This window comes from Drosophila mojavensis, unplaced genomic scaffold (assembly GCF_018153725.1).
Source record: "Drosophila mojavensis isolate 15081-1352.22 unplaced genomic scaffold, ASM1815372v1 contig_80, whole genome shotgun sequence".
Lineage (NCBI taxonomy): Eukaryota > Metazoa > Arthropoda > Insecta > Diptera > Drosophilidae > Drosophila > Drosophila mojavensis.
The window spans coordinates 14,496,315-14,517,657 of record NW_025318906.1 but is presented as its reverse complement, the minus strand read 5'-3'; the positions used below and the strand labels follow the sequence as shown (position 1 = coordinate 14,517,657).

Sequence of the window (21,343 nt, the reverse complement as noted above, 5' to 3'; positions counted from 1 at the left end):
GCTTTTATACCCTCGACTAGAATCTGATCCCGAGCAACTGCAGAGAGTAAATAGAGAGAGAATTCGGTTTAATGACGAGTCACATCGAGTCCCATCTGGTATACTTAGTAATATGCAGACAAACATACATATTTATACTTTTTTAACTTACATATGCCCCTACCCTCAACTATTGTTCTCTATAATAATTTTAATTTATGGAATCGCTTGTAATAGCAAACCTATATAAATGGATGTATTGGTTGTCTACCAGTTAAGCCCAGCCAGCTTGTTTACTGAGCATTTCCAAGTATATCCACTGCAAGCTGTGCCCAGCTCCTAGCTCGTCTATATAAAGGCAAGGGTAGCGCACATACTGCCATCATAATTCAAGCTCTAATAGAATGTGACTTAATAAATTTACAATAAAAATAATAATAATAATACTAAAAGTTCAGTTCATAATAAAAGAAGCTCCCATCTAAAATCAAATGTCATTTGTTTCCGTATCCGACTTTGAGAAACAGGCCATGGTGGAGCTCGAACAAAATGCTCTCGACTATTACAGAAGTGGGGCATGGGAAGAGTTAACGCTTGGCTATAATCGCGAGGCCTTTAAACGGTTCGTATTTAATTATCTTTTAAATTTAATTTTTGAATGAAATCATTATTTATTGAATTTATTAAATTAATGAATATATTTTTATAAATTTGTGTTATTAAATTCTGCAATTGTTGCTCAGCTGCCAAGAAGAAATTCTAATTGAGAGCTCTCATAATTCTTTTTATTTATTTCCAAATAAAAAGACTCAGACTCTTTAAGATATTTGACTTCCTTGATATTGTCTCTTTAATCAATACTACAAATAGGTTGCGTCTGCGTCCCCGTTGTCTACGCAATGTTGCACAATTGGAGACAAGTTGCTCCATTTGGGGAGAGCACTTCAAGTGGCCACTGGGCATTGCGCCCGTTGCCATGCAAAGGATGGCGCATCCGGACGGCGAGAAGGGCACAGCGCGAGCTGCAGGCCGCGCTGGATGCCCGTTCATTCTGAGCACACTCTCAAACACCCCGTTGGAGGAGGTGGCTGCCGCGGCGCCCGAGACCTGCAAATGGTTTCAGCTCTACATCTACAAAGATCGGTGAGTTAGGGTGGACACTGTCTAAAAGAGATAAATGTGGATATTCTGGGCTATATTTAGGGCGCTCACCGAGAGCCTGGTGCGTCGTGCGGAGAGAGCTGACTTCAAGGCTCTCGTCCTGACTGTGGATGCTCCGATCTTTGCCCAGCGTCGAGCAGATGTGCGCAACAAGTTCTGTCTGCCAGCCCACCTGAGTCTGGGCAACTTTCAGGGAGCGCAGTCCAATGTGGCCTCATCCACAGGCGACTCGGGCCTGAGCGAGTATGTGGCCAGTCAGTTTGACTCCACGGTGACCTGGCAGGACATCAAGTGGCTGAAGCAGCTCACGCAACTGCCGATTGTCCTCAAGGGCATCCTAACTGCCGAGGATGCCGAGCTGGCGCGTGAGTTCGGCTGTGCGGGCATCATTGTCTCCAATCATGGCGGACGCCAACTGGACTCGACCCCAGCCACAATCGAGGCACTGCCCGAGGTTGTCCGAGCCGTCGGCACTAATCTAATCGTCATGTTGGATGGCGGCATTAGGGAGGGCAACGACATATTCAAGGCTCTGGCTCTGGGCGCCCAAATGGTGTTCATAGGTCGCCCCGCCATCTGGGCCCTGGCCTGCGATGGCCAACGTGGCGTGGAGCATCTCTTGACTCTGCTCAGGAATGACTTTGACATCACAATGGCCCTAACAGGCTGCCCCACTCTAGCCGATATACAGTCCTCAATGGTGGTGCCAGAGTCTACTTACTGTCCAATTAAATAAATATTCCATTAACACTTTATATGTGGTCCATAAAATATATATAATATATATGCATATGTATATTTGATACAAGTTATACTGTTTTTCTTATATTTTTATAGTTTTAATTATCATTTAATTAAACTCTAATATAAGCAAACGAAAGTAAAAAATTAAACAATTTTTTTAAAATATATATTTATATTTTTTAAATATTGTATTATATTATTAATTATAATTTAATTCAAATTGAAAATGTTAACACAAAAATAAGTGTATTAAATATAATATTGCTTTATTAATAATCAATAATAAATGCAAACATTTTACTCCCAGAGAACTGAACAGTGGCGGCAAGAAAAGTAGGCATACCTCAAAATGTTCTGTAGAAGTTTTTGAATCGTAGCGCTCAAACCTGAGCAAAGGCATTTCAGACTGTGTTAGAAGAGGAACAGCTGCCTAGGAGGCGCTCATAGGTAAATTGGACCTCTATGGCATTTCAGTTGACCAATTGGAGCTGCTTAAGCATCAATCGAATAATATGATATATATTATCAGCTATACACCTATACAGATGTCAGATATAAGTCTCTTTAAGTCCATGCATGACTCTATAGTGTCTACCATACATCACATGGGTTCATTCTTTTTTCAGAGTTGCTGAGTTATAAAAAAATAAATAAATAAATATGTAATTCTATATAATATATTCTGAACAAATCAAAATTTTATAAACAAGAATAATAATTTACTATAGAGTATTTACAGTAAATTCGCTTTTACACTCTGAAAGGCATTATAGGTATCATTTATGTTTTTTATGTCTGAATGAATTATGAATATTTAATATTATTAATATTTTATATTAATATTAATGAATTATTAATACATTCAGCATTTTATATGTTCTCTAATTTTTATTGGATTCAAATTGCATGCTATATTTTTCTAAATTTTTAACAAATGTTTTGTTTGCATTGCAGCAACAATTAATTATAATTAATGTCCGCTCGCCGTGTGGGTGTGCCGATTCAGTCTGATCTTTGTCTAGATTTTCTATTTCAATATTTGCCACGTGTCGGCGTTTAATTAAGCTTGCTGCTGCTGCTGCTGCTGTTGTTGCACTTAAGCCACGCCCATTTCCGGTTCTATTGTAATTTATGTAAGTTTCTTAGTGGTTCTACATCAATTTCAGTAACGGAAACATTTCTGCTTTTTGATGGCTGCGACAAATGCGAAGCATCACAGATATTTGGACACACGCGTCAGGTGTCAGAGCGACGCGACGTTAATTGTGGCAACAACAAGTGGCCAAAGGCCCCCAAACAAAGTCAAAATAAGAAACAAAGCAATAACAACAACAACAAGAACAACTGCCATGCGAATGGCGTTAAGTTTTCACACAGCTGTGCAACAAATGAAACCTGTCAAACATTTACATGCATCACTCAACATCATTTACACCCACACTCACACACACACATACATATACAGACGCCCGCGATTCTCCAAAATCTTTAGAGATTCCCAATTTTGTGAACTAAAGCGAAGAAGCAAAAAAAGTTAACTGAGTCAAGCAGCTAAAATGGGGAAAAAATAATAATAATAAAAGCTGGTGTTGCCAAAAACCATAAAAAACGTTTCTGTATAAACTTTTTTTTTTTTTTTTGGAAAAAAACGCGCGAAAAGCGCAGCGCCAGCAATGGCACAGTGGTCTGAAACGTATGTGATCTGGTCATATATTGTATATACTCTTCTTGAGAGTAATATAGATTTATGATTACTTATATGTAAGCTCAAGAAATGGAAATAAGTCTTAGGTATATAAATATATATCTTATACATACACAAATATAATTGAATATTACTCTAGATCTATCCAGCTGCTTACTTGCTACGAGCTATACACTAGGCTCGTGTCCCAATCCTAAGTTTCGATTTCTTCTTATAAGAAAATAAAAATAAATTATTATAAATTAATAATAATTTTAATTATAAATAATAAATTATATATAATCAAAACACTGAAGAAATAAACTTAAGCAGCTAGGTTTTGGGATAGTAAATGCATACATACATATATACGAATTTATATACCTACTATACGCCCATTTAATATATGAATTTGTATACAAATGCCTAAATTAACTTTCTTAGAAACAATCCATCGCTCTGATAGCTCCTTAGTTCCTAGGGCATTTAATCTTCGGCAAGATGCAGTAAGTCGCACTTATGTTATCTTCCCTATATGTATATATGTACATATTTATATGCATATATTAATATTATATCTTTTAGTTATATATATTACCAAAAAACAACAACAACAGTTTAATGGCTGCCCAGTTACTAAGGGTCACAGTCTAAATTTCATAACTGGTTGCGTCGGCAGCGCAAACGCGTCGCGCAGTCAACGTCAAGATTGACTCCGACGCCGATGCCGACGTCAACGCCGACGCACAGGTTGGAGCGGCTCATGCGCTCGTTCGCTCGCTCGCTCATTGCGGGGCTTCGTCTCTGGCTGCCTCTCCATTCGATACGCGTCTGTTGCGAGCGCCAGTCGCAGTCGTCGCGAGTGTTGAGCAGCGGCCCAGCAAAACGGAAACCTGATTTCAAAACAATCAAAGAAAACACCAAATTTATGAAATATAATTTAATGCAAATTAATTAAGGGCAGCATATTGAATGCTCGAATCAGCAAAAAAAAAAGTTAAAAAAAATGTTAAAGAAAAAATTAAATTAAAAATTCATTAACTTTTGCTGCTGCAGCAATTTTTACAAGACGTCAACGCCAAGTGGCGCTCATCTACAGTGTCGTTCTGCTGCAAAACAAGGAAAGTGGTTGCCATAGGTGTGTGCGGGTGTGCGTGTGTGTGCGTGTGCGTGTGCGTACAAGTGTGTGTTTAGTGTTGTGTTATTAAGTGCGCTACTCCATCAATTCAGCTGATTACAACGCTTGGGAATAGCTAAAGTAATGCACTCAAACACCTGAGTAGTAATTACAAATCTATATACACAACATATGTATATATATATGTATATGTATATATGAATCCATCAGATAAAGGAATATTTCATTAGACTTCAAGGTAAGCCGCTAATGTAATTTATAGCCTGATCAGTTAATCAAAGCCCAATAAAATTTTAAACTGCTGCGATAAGCGCGCAATTATAAAGCGATCTCAATTTTATGCAGAAATTGCCAATAGCAGCGCCGATAAGGCAACAATTTAGGTAAATATTAGCCAAAAATAAGGAAGAAGCGGAGGAATACATTGAAAATACATAAATAAACAATTCAAATTGTGCTAAGCACCTATTGACAAACTGGCTTAAAACTTGAGCTCATTAGCAAACAAATTCAACTGCCAAAATAGATATATATATGTATATATGTTCCATATTAACTATTAGACAAACATAGTTAGTCATAGTGTACATATATAAATGTGTAGATATATATAGATATATACTAGAATATGTGAACTAAAGGTGCGCTTGAGAAAACAATGAATGGGAGCTGAGCAAAAATACATGATAAATTATAATAAAATATGTATAAATTTAATACGAAATTATATTAAATTAATTTATATTATATATATTATATTAAAATGTAATATATTATATAATATATTATTTGTATATTAAAATCAACATTTACACATATCACTCTCTAATTTATACATAATATATTATATTAAAATGTAATATATTATATAATATATTATTTGTATATTAAAATTAACATTTACACATGTCATTCTTTATGCATATCATATCTTTGGGTTTCTCTATCTATTTATGTATATAAGCAAGAGCAGCTTCTTTAGCTCAAGCGCAAATTAAAAATAATAATAACATTTATCAATACAAATATTTACAAAATATGCCAGTTTATCGTAGATTCGATACCGCAGATATCTGTGCAAGACTTTTAAAATACTCAGGTCTCAGCTCGCGTCTGCTTACAGCGCAGAGTTTCGCCTCTAGCATATAGATAAGCATGCAGAAAAAAAAGTATCTGCAGCACTTTGATTTTCCCATTTTATCACAAACTGCGCAAATTAGATAAGATATGGCTATACATACATAAATACATACATAGGCATATATATTTATATACATATATGTATGTATATCTATCTGCTTTGTTGCTCCACTTTTGGTAGAGCCGATAAAATTGTTGTTTCCCAGTTAGTTTGATTTGTTCATTCACATGCAAAAGCGCAATCAATGTGGACATAGCTCTCGGCTTGGCTCGACTCGGCTCGCTCCTAGCCATATTATATGCATGTGGTTTGGTCAGATGGAGTACTCTATAAGGCTACACACATGCACATGTATGTTGCCACGGCTTGGTCTTTCATTTTCTTTCCATGACAACCTCGCCGGGCATAACAAGTCCAGCCAAATGTTGTTTGCCAAATGACAACAACAACGGCAACACATGAACAACAACAGCTACAACAACAACAGCCGGCTGCGATGGGCAACTCCCCAAAGGACGTCCAGCTGGGTGGTGTGCGACGGTTGCCAGGGCGCGGCCCTCAATGCCTGGCGTCATGTTACCAATTTAGCCAACTGCTCGGGACTTGTTCCTAGAACTTTCGCTGCCTCCTTCGTGTTTAATCGATAGCCTGGAAAATGTGTGTTTTCTGCTTGTTTCATTGGGCTTTTCCAGCTGGCTAATTGCAGATCACGGATAAGTAAGCAACTTATTTGACTGAGAGAGAGACAGAGAGAGAGAGAGAGAGAATGAGAGAGAGAGAGAGGCTGAGTAGATGCGGGTGGCCTGTGATTTGTGGCTGCTTTTTGCTCGACTCTGTGTTTGAGTTTATGTTAATTAGCTCGACGTCTAGCTGCGACGCAATTGAAAACAAATGTAACAAGGTCTTGTAAAAGTGCCTAACGTGTATATATGTATATTACTAAATATATATGTATACAATATATAATAAATCACATGTATTTAGGTTTACGTGAATTGTGTGCTTAAGTGCAGTTCGAGATGGACATGGGAAAAATTTGTGTAAGCTTTGTTTAATAAATAAACATATTTAAATATGCATACAGATTTATAATGCTACGCAACACTTCATTAATTCTTATTCAAATTACAGGGTATACATTGTTACTCGTACTAATCTATTTAAAGCTAGATTAATTTTGCCTCATCTTTGATTTCTAGTTGTTAGACAAGAGTCTTAATACATTTCTCAAGCTTGATGATTGCAGAAAGTGCCTTTCAAAAACGAGCCACAACAACAAGAAAATATTCCAAATCATATTCCATTTGGTAACGCAAATATTGCTGTAGTCCGTCAGTCCGATGTAGTAGTATTCCATGCATATTTGCAACGCTCCAAAAAATCCAATAAACGGCAATCACAGCAGAAGGCAGCGAAATGCTTTGCATGCCCACAACACCATGCACATATGTTGCCATCAGCATATTTGCATACACACATACGTACACATGTATATATGTATATAGCTGAGTATATTTGAAGCATTTACAACTAGGTACGAAACGGGCTAGGCACATTCAAGTGCAATTAACATCAAATCTCAAGCATCTTTGCTGTTTAACATCTAAAGTTGAGTTTTTTGTTGTGTCTACTCTATTGACAAGTCTTCAAAGTCTTCAAAGTCTTTAAATCGTAGTCGTAGTCGTAGTCGTAGTCGTAGTCGTAGTCGTAGTCGTAGTCGTAGTCGTAGTCGTAGTCGTAGTCGTAGTCGTAGTCGTAGTCGTAGTCGTAGTCGTAGTCGTAGTCGTAGTCGTAGTCGTAGTCGTAGTCGTAGTCGTAGTCGTAGTCGTAGTCGTAGTCGTAGTCGTAGTCGTAGTCGTAGTCGTAGTCGTAGTCGTAGTCGTAGTCGTAGTCGTAGTCGTAGTCGTAGTCGTAGTCGTAGTCGTAGTCGTAGTCGTAGTCGTAGTCGTAGTCGTAGTCGTAGTCGTAGTCGTAGTCGTAGTCGTAGTCGTAGTCGTAGTCGTAGTCGTAGTCGTAGTCGTAGTCGTAGTCGTAGTCGTAGTCGTAGTCGTAGTCGTAGTCGTAGTCGTAGTCGTAGTCGTAGTCGTAGTCGTAGTCGTAGTCGTAGTCGTAGTCGTAGTCGTAGTCGTAGTCGTAGTCGTAGTCGTAGTCGTAGTCGTAGTCGTAGTCGTAGTCGTAGTCGTAGTCGTAGTCGTAGTCGTAGTCGTAGTCGTAGTCGTAGTCGTAGTCGTAGTCGTAGTCGTAGTCGTAGTCGTAGTCGTAGTCGTAGTCGTAGTCGTAGTCGTAGTCGTAGTCGTAGTCGTAGTCGTAGTCGTAGTCGTAGTCGTAGTCGTAGTCGTAGTCGTAGTCGTAGTCGTAGTCGTAGTCGTAGTCGTAGTCGTAGTCGTAGTCGTAGTCGTAGTCGTAGTCGTAGTCGTAGTCGTAGTCGTAGTCGTAGTCGTAGTCGTAGTCGTAGTCGTAGTCGTAGTCGTAGTCGTAGTCGTAGTCGTAGTCGTAGTCGTAGTCGTAGTCGTAGTCGTAGTCGTAGTCGTAGTCGTAGTCGTAGTCGTAGTCGTAGTCGTAGTCGTAGTCGTAGTCGTAGTCGTAGTCGTAGTCGTAGTCGTAGTCGTAGTCGTAGTCGTAGTCGTAGTCGTAGTCGTAGTCGTAGCCGGAGTCAGACTCCGATATCTATGTAATGGTTAGTGTAACAACTCATAACACGCGACTCTGAAAACGCCTCAGAAAATGCTTTTCATTTTTTTCACTCCCGCTAAATTTGTGTTTAACCTTCACGAGCGTGACGACTTTCAGGCAGAGACTCAGACTCAGCGACTCAGTCTCATTCTCAGTCACAGTTTGTACAGCCGAAGCCAGCTCGAGTGCCTGCTAAATGACATCAGCGTTTGGTGGCGAGAACAAAAGCACGCTTCAATATCTTGTGGAATACAGAATACAGAGAGAAAAAAAGTATCTTATAGTTTGCATATCGCACAGTCGACAGGTGCCCAAGATTTCTATGTCAGTGAAAGCCGCAAAAAAACAAAACAGAAAAAAAGTAAAACAAAAAATCGCTCAAGGTGGCCTCATCATCTGCTTCCACTTCTTCTTATTGTTTTTTGTTTCTTACTGTTCATTCATAATTTATATTAATTATAATTTATAAACAAAAGCCACATCGCCAGCTGTGACTTCGCCTCAGATGCTTTGCGGTTAGTCGTAATGCGAGTCGGCGCATGTGCAGCTAATTGATCGGTGACTAAACGTGCGGCCGAGTGGAAATGCCTCAAGTTACCTGCCAAAGCCGATAATATACTATAATCTAGTATTAGATTATAGTATACCTGCAATTAGGCGGGCAATTAAGCGAAGCTTTTCCTCAACCCAGCTGACAAATGACAGATTGTTTGATTGTTGTTCCCGTTGATTGGCCAGAAAACAATTTTAATTGCTCCTTAACTGATCCCAATGAAACTCGAATGAATATATATATAGAAATAAATACATTTATTTATTTGGATAGTAGCCCGCTCAACTTGAGTACAATGTGAGAAGGATAAAAAACTGATTAAGTAATTGTTTTTCTTAGTTTTAGATAAGTCTATATACAATACAAATTTCAATTATTTTTAATTTAAAAATTTATTGCTCACAAAATATTGGCATTATTCATTAATGATTAAGAAATAAATAATAAAATGAATAATACCAAACAAATGAATAATAACCAAACAGTATATAATATATAAAAAGGTTTTTTTTTAATAAAAATAAATATATGAACTATCATTATTTTTAGCTTAATTTCCTTTTTACAAAATTAAATTATGTTTTGATTACATTTTTTTTATTATGAGAAGTTAGCTGTATGATTTAACATTTTTATAATTACGTTAAGATTTTAATCTAACAATTAATTTACCGTTTGTATTTATTTATAGCTGGTTAGAGATTTAATGATTAATTCCATACACAGTTTTTTGTGTTGTAAAGTTCATTGAATTTTTAATATTTTTTAAAATGTGAAATTAAAAAAAAAAATCTTTTGAAATAAAAAAAATAAATAAAAATTTATTTGTGTAAAAATAATAGTGCGACTGAACGTTAAACGGTAAAAAAAAATTATAGATACACGCGGTGTTTTTCATTCGTTTAGATTTTGATGATTTTCAGAGACTACCATATATACAGATATAATTTTACAAAAAATATAATATATGTATTCTTTTTATTCGTCAATTTATATACACTAATTTTTTATCTTTGGTAATTTAAATCTATTTTTAATATTCTTAGTCATTTTTTATGAGCGACTACGCCAAATGTTTACCTCGTAAAGTTTCAATAAAATTCGATTTCTTTTCTTTTGTGAACACTCTAAGATGTCAACAATTCGATTAAGTTACGCAATTGCTTATCTACTCCATAAAGTCTGATAAAACTACTAAAAACGTAGCTCACTTTGAAGATAGCTGCTTATCGCAATTCCGACTTGAGCTACACATGATATGAGTGCAACATGTGGCAAGCCTTATAAGCAGAGTGCTCCCTCCCTACTCCAACCATCAGTCACTGGTAAACTGACACCAGAGACGACAAGCCCACGTGACCTTCAAGCATGTGTCCATGTCGAGTGTGAGCACAATGTATGTTTGTTGAGTTGTTGTTGTTGTTTCTTTTTTTTCAGTTCTCATTATCGTGCTCGTTCTGGTTCTCGTTCTCGTTCTCGTTCTCGTTCTGGTTCTGGTTCTGGTTCTCTCTTTTAGGTTAACTGTGCCAAGCTGAAAGTGATGCCCGAAGTTCGCTCGAAGGTGAAACTTGGCCAGTTGGAACGCACCTGCTGCACTTTGGAGACAAGCAGAGAGCCGTCCGAGCTGAGACAGACGTTTGCCATGTTTAGAGCTTGACTTCTTTTTGCTTGGCTCAGCGCTTGGTCAATGATCTCTCCACAGAGCTCCAGTTACTTCATGTGACATTGAAAGATCTTTGCAGGCCTCTCTACTAATTGCTTGCCATGAATTGAGCTATAAGCCACAAACTAAGGCTCATTTCTTGGCCAGACTTATCGGCGTTCATTCAAAAATATCGAGCAAGGCGCGTGCTCAAAGAGTCGCAGCTCAGCTTTAAGCCTGATGTTTTAAAAAAATAAAAATTAACAATTATTTAATACTGAATTATATGAAAAGAGTCTCAGATTCCTATTAAATTTCATGCACGTCAACGTCTTGGCATTTGCTGAGTGGGCGGCATTAAAAATGCCATTAAAGACATTAGCTAAATATGGAAAGTGCTCAATGAATCAACGGCTGACATCTTTGTGTGTAAATTTTATTTTATGTATACATTTTGAGCCAAAAAATTGAATTTGTTATTAAGTGAAATACTCAAAAATATTTAATTAAAATTTCGGTTTTATTTCCAGTTTCTCAATGCAAATTTATATTGAAAAATCTTTATGTTTTGACAAAAATATTTTTTTTTATTTTTTATAACAGAATATTATATAAGAATTTTGGAAAGAATCAAATTATTTCTGTAAAATTGTTTAAAGTAATTTTTCAAGCAGTAAATAGCTGCTCTAATATATAAATCTCTGCAGTAAAAAATAGCATAATTTATTAGAAAAGAACAACAAGAAAACTACATAAATTATTATTTTCTATTACTAATCTTCTATTAAATGTATATATTGATTCTTCCATTGAGTCAGCCATTAAAATGTTTTACAAATATTTCCCAGCAGCTCAGCGACATTATCTAAGCAAACTACTCAGCTATGCATATATGCATAGAACTTTTATTTATATAGTAATATCATTTGAACTCTGCGCCTTTCAAGTGGTTTTCTAACTCTTATACATGCCCAGAGCCGAAGCCAGTCTTGACTCTCAGCTCAGCTCTCTCACTTAGTCATTTAGCGCATTCGATTGGTATTCTAGGCACGTACATCTCCCATACAGAGCTGCCCCCTATGCCCGATATGGCATATCAAATACGGTATACATATACGTATGAGTGAGTGCTCCATTCATATGCATAATAAAATCAAGACACTTGCGCATATTGCCGCTAAATGAAACGAGATATTTTTTTATGATTGCGGCGCAAAAAAAAAAAAAAAAATTAACAGAGAAGAAAAAACCTTTCAACTCAAATTATGCATATTGAGTATTAGGTATTAGGCATATAAATATTTGGTTTTACCTAGCCAAGTGTTATTGGCATAAATTAAGATACAGATGTAGCAGCTGTTCCCCGGCTGAACGAGTTCGACAACAAAATATGACAGTCAAACAAAATCGAATATAGATTCTCAGAAAATTATCATAGAATTATAGAAGTAAACGTTTAAGTTGAGCGAGGCTGAGAGATGCTTTAAGGCATGACAGCAAATTGAAATATATATAAAATAAACATGATAATAAAATGAAACAATAAACTTGAAACAGATTTTTAATAAATTCAAAACAAAATTGATTAGAAATGAAAGCGCTTAAGGCAATTTTGAGAGTTGAGGAAAAAATGGTATAAAAATTAATATACATATAACAATATGAAATATATTATTTAATAATATTAATATTTTAATTTTTAGTATTAATTAAATAAATAAAATAAATTAAATTGTCATATTCTTAAAAATATATGTATATTTATATTAAAGTGTTACAGTATTAATAATAATTTGATTATTATTTAATTAATATTTATTTATGACTATTTTATTTTTAATTTGACTAAGTATTAATAATAAAATTAATTTTTAGCATTGGTAGACAACATTTTTATGAACTATTTGACACACAACTATTGCATTTGAGTTATTTAAATATATAAAATATTTCTGTGATATACAAACATACTTTCGTTTCTCTAAGTGTACGCCTACAATTGCACTGTTTGCCATGCATCAATCCATTTAATTTCTAATATACGAGTGGAGAGCAATACGAAGCTGTAGATTCAGTTGTTGCTTCGCATAGATATTGACAAGCATATTGTTCGATATATTTATAATTATGGGATCTGACAATGTGGGTTGCACACACACAGTTAATAGGTGTCTTGGGAGATAAGCTCGGCATAATTAGCCCGCTGCGATTAACGCAACTTGTTTGCCCTGAACTCCATTATGTTGGAGTCAAGAATGAACATTAAGGCAAATTGGCCAAAAAGCACGATCATTAAAATGGACAAATATGGCATAATTAGAAGAGAAGCGTTAATTGATATTTGCGCACGCAAGATGACCATAACCAACAACAACAACAACAACAGCAACAACAACAACAAATTGGCAAACAAACCAAAGATGATTTTTGTATTTTACAGTCGCTGACAATGTTGAAAGCTTGTCGAACGTTAAGATCAACAAAGAGCCAACAAAAGCAAAATAATAATCATAATAGTACTGATGATGATGCTGCTGATGATGATGATAATGGTGTGGCAGATACATTTTCAATTGCCCAGACAGTGCGCTCACTGATGGAACTTAATGTTCACTTTCATTTGCAATTAAAGAGCGAGCGCGAATGCGAATTCTCAGCTTCGAGCTCAGTCGCTGTTCGAATTTCAAGCGTGTCGGCCATAAGATACAACTGATCTAGTTACAGATATATATACGTACATATATATTAATATATTGCGACGCAAATCAAGCGAACATTAACGGTAATTAATTGGTAATTCTCTAGTGCGCTCTCTCTCTCTCTCTCTCTCTGACTTCTCTCGAGCATTGCGTGAGCCAAGCCCAAAAACAAGCGAAACCAAACAGAAACCCCTCCATCAAATCGCCATCTAACTTTAGGCGATTTCATCATATGCTGTTTTTATGTTTGTTTTGCGTATTCATTAGATAGGTGTTGTAGTTGTTGTTGTTTCAGTTATTGTTACTGCGCTGTGCTAGCTGCTATTTTTCTCTCTCTCTCTCTCTCTCACACACACTTTTTTGCAAATTAGCTAATATGCGCTTAGCCTCATTGGTGACTGGAATCTACGTCATCGGCATTTAGTTTGCTGTCTATAAGAGACGTAGTCTACCTCCATATCTAAGTGATACTTGAAGATACAAAAGTATCTGCTAGTTACTCGCTTGTAAAAACAAAAGTATATATATATCTCTCTCTCTCACACCCATCTTAAATACACAAATTGCAAGTTTCATTATGTTAAACAAACTTTTAATCTACCCTTATATCTAAGTAACACTAACTAACACTTGAAGATACAAAAGTATCTGTTAGTTAATAGATTGTATCTTTAGTTCACTCTCTCTCCCTTTCGCTCTCTCTTTCGCACACACCTTAAATACTTGAACATTGCAATCTAAATACAAAAATTTCTCTACGGAATGTGTTTATAAATAAAGATCTCACGCTCTGACCTTTTGCAGATAGACGACAACGAATAAAGCGAAGGAGCGACACCGACGCTCGCGTCTCGACACCCACAGCCATCGCAGCTCAGACTCAAATTATATGCCACGCTGCAGCTAACAATTTCCATATGAATTTGGCTATAATGTGAACAACAACAATAACAACACAAATTTCAAATGTGAACCAAACTCCAAATTATTTCGGCTCACAAGTTTCGCGTGCCACAAAAAAAGAATTGTGAAAACCAAAGAAAAAACAACAAAAATTATTTTCAACATTAGGCAAAAATTATTGCTAAAGTTATTTTGTTTTTGTTTTTGAAAGTGCAGTGAAAACGAAATATGATTAATTAGCAAATAAGGCAAAAATCATTCACTTGATGAATATTGCTGCAAAAGCCGTTGCATGTGAGCGAAAGATATTCGCCGCGCGTTTTTAAACGCTCGCGACGCGACACAAAACGCGCGCGTTTTCCATCTGTACTTTCGCGGAAGTGAGCTTACCTTGCCTTGCCGAGCTATAGAAACCAGATAAAATTGCGAAAATTGCATAAATTTTCCTTTAAGCAGCAAGTTCAGTGCATAAATTAAGTTTTGGCCAAAAATTCACATTGTAAAAAAAAAAAAGAAAAATAGCAAAAATTTGGCAAAATGGAATTGGAAATGGCAGTAGCGGAGCCGTCGCGCCCGCTGGAGGCAATATTTATTGCCACGCCCCCCTGCACACCGCTGCCCTCCTCGCTGACGCGCACGACAACGCCGCGCGAGCTGCCCAGCATGTATCACTTTGATTTTGGTAAGAAAACCCGTCAATATTAACTGGGAACTGTTCAAGAGACATATCCAAGCAGTTAGCATAGGCCCATAGGTAGTGAGGGTATCTGAAGTGCTGTTACTCTTATTGAGTGGCCACTCAAGTGCATTGCCACTCATGAATTTATGCATAAATAACTAAAAATACAAATTGCTTTAACAAAACTTCCGCGCAGGCGCGTGCATGCAGCGCAGAAGGAAGTGCTTAGAAAAAAAATTAAAAATAAATATATAGAAAAGTATAAATAAATAATATATACTATATAACTACTTGAAAAAATATATAAAAATTATATATAATTTGGTGTGTTTTTAAGTGGGCTCGGCATTTTTTTTTATTATTATTTTTTTGCCTTGCCTTCATTAAAATGACAAACAAAGGAAGCCGCACGAACTCTGACAAAAATCTATAAAAAAGAAAATTGTTTAAAATTCCAAATGAATTCTGAGGCACTTAAAAATCAATTAAAGTCGACATTCTTAAACACTAAAGGAAATGGAAATGGGAAATGGAAAATGAAAATCAATATCTCAATTTAAATGACAAAACATGAAATGATATACGTGCAGAGAATAGAAGCTAACGGAAAATTTATATTATAATGAAAATGTTGAAAACCGTTTTCTGAGTTCAAGAAATATATATTCTTTTAATTTTGAAGAGCTTTTTAAGGAATTTTTCTGAATTTCTTGCATTGAATATTCACAAAATATTTAGTTAGTTTTTAAAAATAATTTTCTACACTATAAAGGTGTGTTTTTTTTTTCTTTTTTTTTTCATTTAAGGAATTTTATCTTAGCAGTTTTAATTGAAAAAAAAAAAAATAAAATAAAATAAAAAAAAAAATAAAATTTCATAAATAATGAATACTTTAATAAAATATATTAGTTAATATTTGTATAATGTTGTTTTTAAATAATCTATCAAATCTAAACAATGAAAATAGCAAAATTTAAATGACAGTTGCTAGTCTAATGTTTTAGTTTAAAAACTATTGACTTATTTATTTTTTACTTATTTTACAAATATCTGATAGCAATTAAAACAGAAAATAGTTTCACAAATTACCTCAACCACTTTTTGATTAAATCAAGCAGCACTGTAAGCATTTAAATCAAGTCTCTCCTTAGATATCTCCTCTCTTCTTTCGCTTTCAACTAGACTGACATGTGGCTAAGTCTCCTACTATATGTGAATCCAGACTTAGCTCGTTTCTCTTTACAATCATTTTACAACGTTTTACGCATTCCTGGCCCAATGCGCACAATCAATTGTTAAAGTTTTGAACAAACTTAATAACATTTGTTGCGCCGCTCAACTTTCTATGAGTTTTGCACATCGCATGACATCAGAGGCGAATGCGAATTATTTTGTTTGTTTAGTCGAAGAAGAAGAAGAGGAAGAAGAAAAAATGGAAATGCAAACGCAACACCAAACGTGGGAGGCATTTAAAAAAAAAACAAAAAACAAAGCGCAATAAAAAATCGCAGAAAAAAAAAATAAGAAGAAGAAGCCAAGCAAACGTCAACAACAATTGAACAAGAACGATGACATTTCTAACTATGTCAATTTCCATTTAAAGCCGCCAAAATTGACATAAATTCATTTTAATTAAATTAAATATAAAAGTCTGCCAAAAAAAGGCAGCTAAATACCAAGGCAATTTAACAGAGTTTCATTTGAGAATCTACTGAATTTAAGCTCTTCTTTACGTAGGTGCTTGAAGAGTTTTAAATTGCTTTAATTTAAGACAATACGAAAAAATTAATTAATCAAGAAAGAAAGAAAAGTGAGAGACGAGAGAGCTCTGAGTAGATAAAGGGAGTAAATGCAAAATAAATTATATTTATAAATAAAAATATATTTTTTCCTGCAATATTTTTAATCCAATTAGATAGTATAGGAATATATAATAAATATTACAAATATTTATTATTTATTTTAATTAGTTCTTGATTTATTACGTTTTACCTATTTATAACTTGAAAGTCTATTTATTAAGACAAGAGATTTATTTTAAATGTATATAATAAATATAAAATCAAGTTGCTTTGACACAGATGATGCGAAATTTGATAAGACAGTAAAAATTAGTCTTACATGTTTAGTCGATTTGTATCAAATGGCAAATATTATTTCAAATTGAAACAGCTAAATATAATAAATAAGTACATATGTATCAATAACTTAACTAGCTCTTCAAATATTGAATTTGTATGTCTATATGTATCTAGTGCTCGGGTAGCGCCTGACAGAATTCGAGCGTTGATTAGATTTTCAAGTCGAGTCACGTCTGTGAATTTCGTGCTCGTTTTAACTAATGTTCGACAAATGCGTCAATATCGAACTGAACTGAGCTCGACTCGAATGCGAGCTCGCTCAGTGTCACAAATTTGATTTGTAGGCGGCTTGTAATGGCCTTTCTTCATATTTGGCTTAAATGTGCGCTGCATTTGGAGCCCTTAACTTGTCACAGTCGCTGGGCGTGACCCACTTAGCAGCCCAGTTTGCCCCACTTTAACCCACTTTGGCCCACTCGAGCTCGCTCTGCGGCAATTTCCCTGACATTGAACTACATTTAGCAGCATTCGGAGCCCACACGACAAATTCCAGTTTCATTTCGCACATATAGAATGAATTCCAAAGTCAAATACAACCAGTTTCCATATGTTTCTTTTTGCAACGTAATTTATTTGACAGCCAAGCACAATGCAAACAACAACAACAACATTTATTGCCATTTCATAATAACAAAAAGAAAACAAAAAGCTAACAATCAAATTCGATTTTGTTATTGGCAAATTGTTATTTTGCACCTCTGCGAAAAACCAGTTTATTGACAACATTTCTCGTTAGGCTTTAATCCGTAGATATACTACAGTTGTCTACATTAACAAAGCTTTAACTTAATTTATTAAATTTAAAAGTTTTTAATTAAATATGTAAGTTTTCTTCGTTGCATGTTTAACATAGTTTGATATTTCTAACAGTTAGCGAGCTGTAAGCTTGCCGAGAGCTTTCTGTTAAGCGCTGCGCAGTGTTGCCGTGCTGCATACAGCTACTACTTTTTGCTACAGATTGCAGCTGTTAAATGAAAGACAGAGTTTTGAAATTTTAATTTAATGAATTCTTTTCTATTATTTCTTAAGCTTAAAAATACACAAAAAATATGTAAAATTTCTTTGAAATGAATAGGAGAAAATTTATTTGGGAAATTAATAATTGATTTGTTAGACAACAAAAATCTGGGCTTTACTGGGCTTTGATTAGTGAACCAAATTTGCTGTAAGCATGTGTTGAGTCGAAAAGACATATACATATGTATATATTTTTTAAAGGATCAGTTCGTTTTATATTTGACGCCGTAATAGTATGTAGAATCTTCCATCTGTCTGTCTCTCTGTCTGCCTCAATATTTCTTATTGAAAGAATATGTTTTATTGAGCGAGCCTCTAAAGTAGGTTCTATTAAAGAGGAGGCTGCAGAACTAATGAGCCGTTGTTAAAGTGTGTGAGAAGAAGTATTCTCTACATTTACAATAACGTAACCCTGAATGATTTATCACTCAATGTTTAATGGCTCTGTTTGAGAGGGATCACTCGTATATAAAAGCAAGCCTTCTGCAGAGCCTCTTCAGTTCGGAGCCTCACCTCCTGTTGGTCACTTGGGCAGTGCGCAGCACTAGTAAATATACGGATAGCTAATAGTATTATTTTCTTAAGCAATATTAAGTACATTGCTTATTAGTGTTAGTGGATTATGGATACCTTGCGGTCGATCATTACGGAATAAAGACTCACTGTTACTTGCCTTCTTTATCTCTGTAACTGAGCCTACAAAATGACTAATATGTTATTTTACTATTCTTGTAATACTACTTTACTATAAAAAAATGCAATTATTATAATTTTAACTATTATGTATATTTTATTTGTATATATTATTGAAAGCTGTAACTAAGCTGAGACCGTTTCTTTTTCGATTTTACCTAGCTCTTAAGCTCGGCTTGACTCACATTCACCTCACACAGCAGTTGCTAATCGCTTTCGCCCTTTCCCAGAATAAAACGAAACCAATCAATAATTACCTACCTCAATTAAAGCTACGCACAGACTGCACACAATTCCAATGCAAAACTGAACTGAGCTGTCCATATATACATATATACATAGATACCTATATATATCTATGTCTATATATATTCAGGAGTGCATATGATACAAAAGTCTTTCACACTTTCTAAAAAGCAATCAGCGGTCGGCAACAATGATAAACATAGGAACAACAAAGACAACAACAAATAGATCAACATCAATTTGTATTAACAACAAACAATAACAACTACAACAACAGCAGCAAGAGGCAACAACAAACTCTAAATTACTGAACTGAAAACAGAACAGAAAATTGTGCAATCTGCAAAAAAAAAAAAAAAAAATGCGTTCAGAAAAGCGAAAAAAACAAAAGTCAAGAAAAAAAAAACAACGCACAAGCAATAGCAACAACAACAAAAAACTTTGTTACAAGGGGAGCGCCAATGAACTGAAATGATTTCATTACAAATGTGGAGCGATGCAGCGGGAAGGTGAGAGGAGGGAGAAGAGCGTGGAGCACGGAGCGTAGAGGCATTGGAGACGGGGGTCGGTGCAGAGTGGGTGCAGTGCAGATGGAAAAGTTGCGTTCGATGACGGGAAGAAATAGAACTTAATTAGTAGAAAATGCGCCCAAAAGTTCAAGTATAGGTGTGGGAAAGAGAGAGAGAATAATAGGGATGGAGAGTGCTTGAAAGGGAAACTAATAGAAAGAGAGAGGAAGAATACAAGAAAAAAATTATAAAGGGTATAAAGAGAGAAAGACAGAGAGAGAGAGAGAGTGCGAGAGAGAGAAAGAACGACAGAAAAAGAAAGTGAGTGAGCTAGATATCAAGAAAGAGAGAGAGACAGCTATAATAGAGTGTTGAAAAAAGACAGCTCCGACTTTTACAAAATGCAAAAGAGACTTTGAAAGAAATGTAAAAGAAGCTCCAGAGTGGAAAAACTATATAGAAGCAGAAAGAGAGAACATGAAAAGAATAGAAATGAGTCAGAGCGATGGGAACAGACAAAGGCAAATAGAGATGGAAAAAGAAAAAGTTGATAAATTTATGATATATGTATTGGAGAGGGAGAGAGACAGAGAAAAGATCGAAACGAAGGGAGAGAAAAAGAGGCAGACATATAGAAAGGGAAAAATAGATAATAATAATAAATAATAATAATAATATTATTAAGATTGATGCTTACATATTGCATTCCTAGCTAGTCAATCGAATTTGATCTGCTTTGAAAGTTGTTATCAAAGAAATCCCTTTTATTGTTCTGTGAAAACTCTATATTTTAGGCAAGTGTATTTGGTGCATATGAAACATGCCAATGTTTGTTGGCCCATACGAATTGAGTTCATTCTGTCCGGCCTGCCCCCAAAATGCCAGCCAAGCAAACCAAGTGCACTATTTATAGGCATGCGCCCTTTCCTGCCTGAACATCTCTGAGAGCCGCCGAGTAGAAGACGAAGATTTAGCATTTATTTTTGTCATGCCCAAGGCGTGACAATTAGAAAAGATTATGGAGTTTTATGGCCAAGTCTAGGGCGCGTGGGCGGCCGCAAATGGCGCCGACGACCCGCAGACAACAACTGCCATAGGATAGAAATGTCGTTGTTGGTTCAATAGTTCTCGACAAACAAACATACATACATACCAGATAGTATAGTATATATAGAAAGGAACAATGGCGTGCCTCAAGTTCATTAGGCGGCTACATTTCCTTTGGCACGTGCAATAATCGAAGATAACATGTTGCATAACAGTCGCTGCCTCCGCTGACGTCATCGGGCCAACTGTCAACTGTCAACGGGAGCTGGAAGCTACGGCGGATGCTGCGGCATATTGTGATTTATTACGGTTAGCATCAAGTTGACTTCAGCGTCGAGCAAATGGGATCGCGCCATCTGATATATAGTAGAGACTCAGACAGAGACAGAGATACAACTACAGAGATACAGAGACACATACGCAGTTCAAGCTATATATACATATATATATATGTATATCTATACAGACACACAGCAACCGAGCTGAGGCACTCAAAAGTGCATTCGCATTTCAATTAAAAACAGAAGCAACCCAAAAAAGAAATAAGAAAAATCGAAAGGAAACTATAAAAGAAGAATGATAGCTGAGCTTTGGAATTAAACGAAGCCGAGATACCCTATATAACAATTGTGCTTAGGCATGGGAGCTAAAATGAGCAGAGTTGATTCTGCATGATACATATATGTTGGCTTAA

At 35.6% G+C, this 21,343-nt stretch overlaps 2 protein-coding genes across 3 annotated transcripts in view; both read left to right on the top strand.

The window, feature by feature from the left end:
• Window positions 1-353: 353 nt before the first annotated feature.
• On the top strand, window positions 354-1,895 carry LOC6579900 (peroxisomal (S)-2-hydroxy-acid oxidase GLO5). The gene is made up of 3 exons (XM_002005737.4): window positions 354-601; window positions 850-1,122; window positions 1,183-1,895. Exons 1-3 carry the CDS (start codon window positions 471-473, stop codon window positions 1,874-1,876), a joined length of 1,098 nt encoding a protein of 365 aa, XP_002005773.1. The 5' UTR covers window positions 354-470; the 3' UTR covers window positions 1,877-1,895.
• Window positions 1,896-4,404: 2,509 nt separating this feature from the next.
• The window catches only part of LOC6579897 (putative uncharacterized protein DDB_G0277255), a 29,676-nt gene continuing 12,737 nt past the window's right edge, over window positions 4,405-21,343 (top strand). The window contains exons 1-2 of one of the 2 annotated variants that reach the window (XM_032730623.2): window positions 4,405-4,944; window positions 14,219-14,999. In XM_032730623.2, the coding sequence (XP_032586514.1) occupies window positions 14,855-14,999 (145 nt within the window). In that variant the 5' untranslated portion in view covers window positions 4,405-4,944; window positions 14,219-14,854. Of the gene's footprint in view, window positions 4,945-13,393; window positions 13,498-14,218; window positions 15,000-21,343 lie in introns of those variants that run through there. The other variant, XM_032730624.2, reaches the window with a different exon arrangement.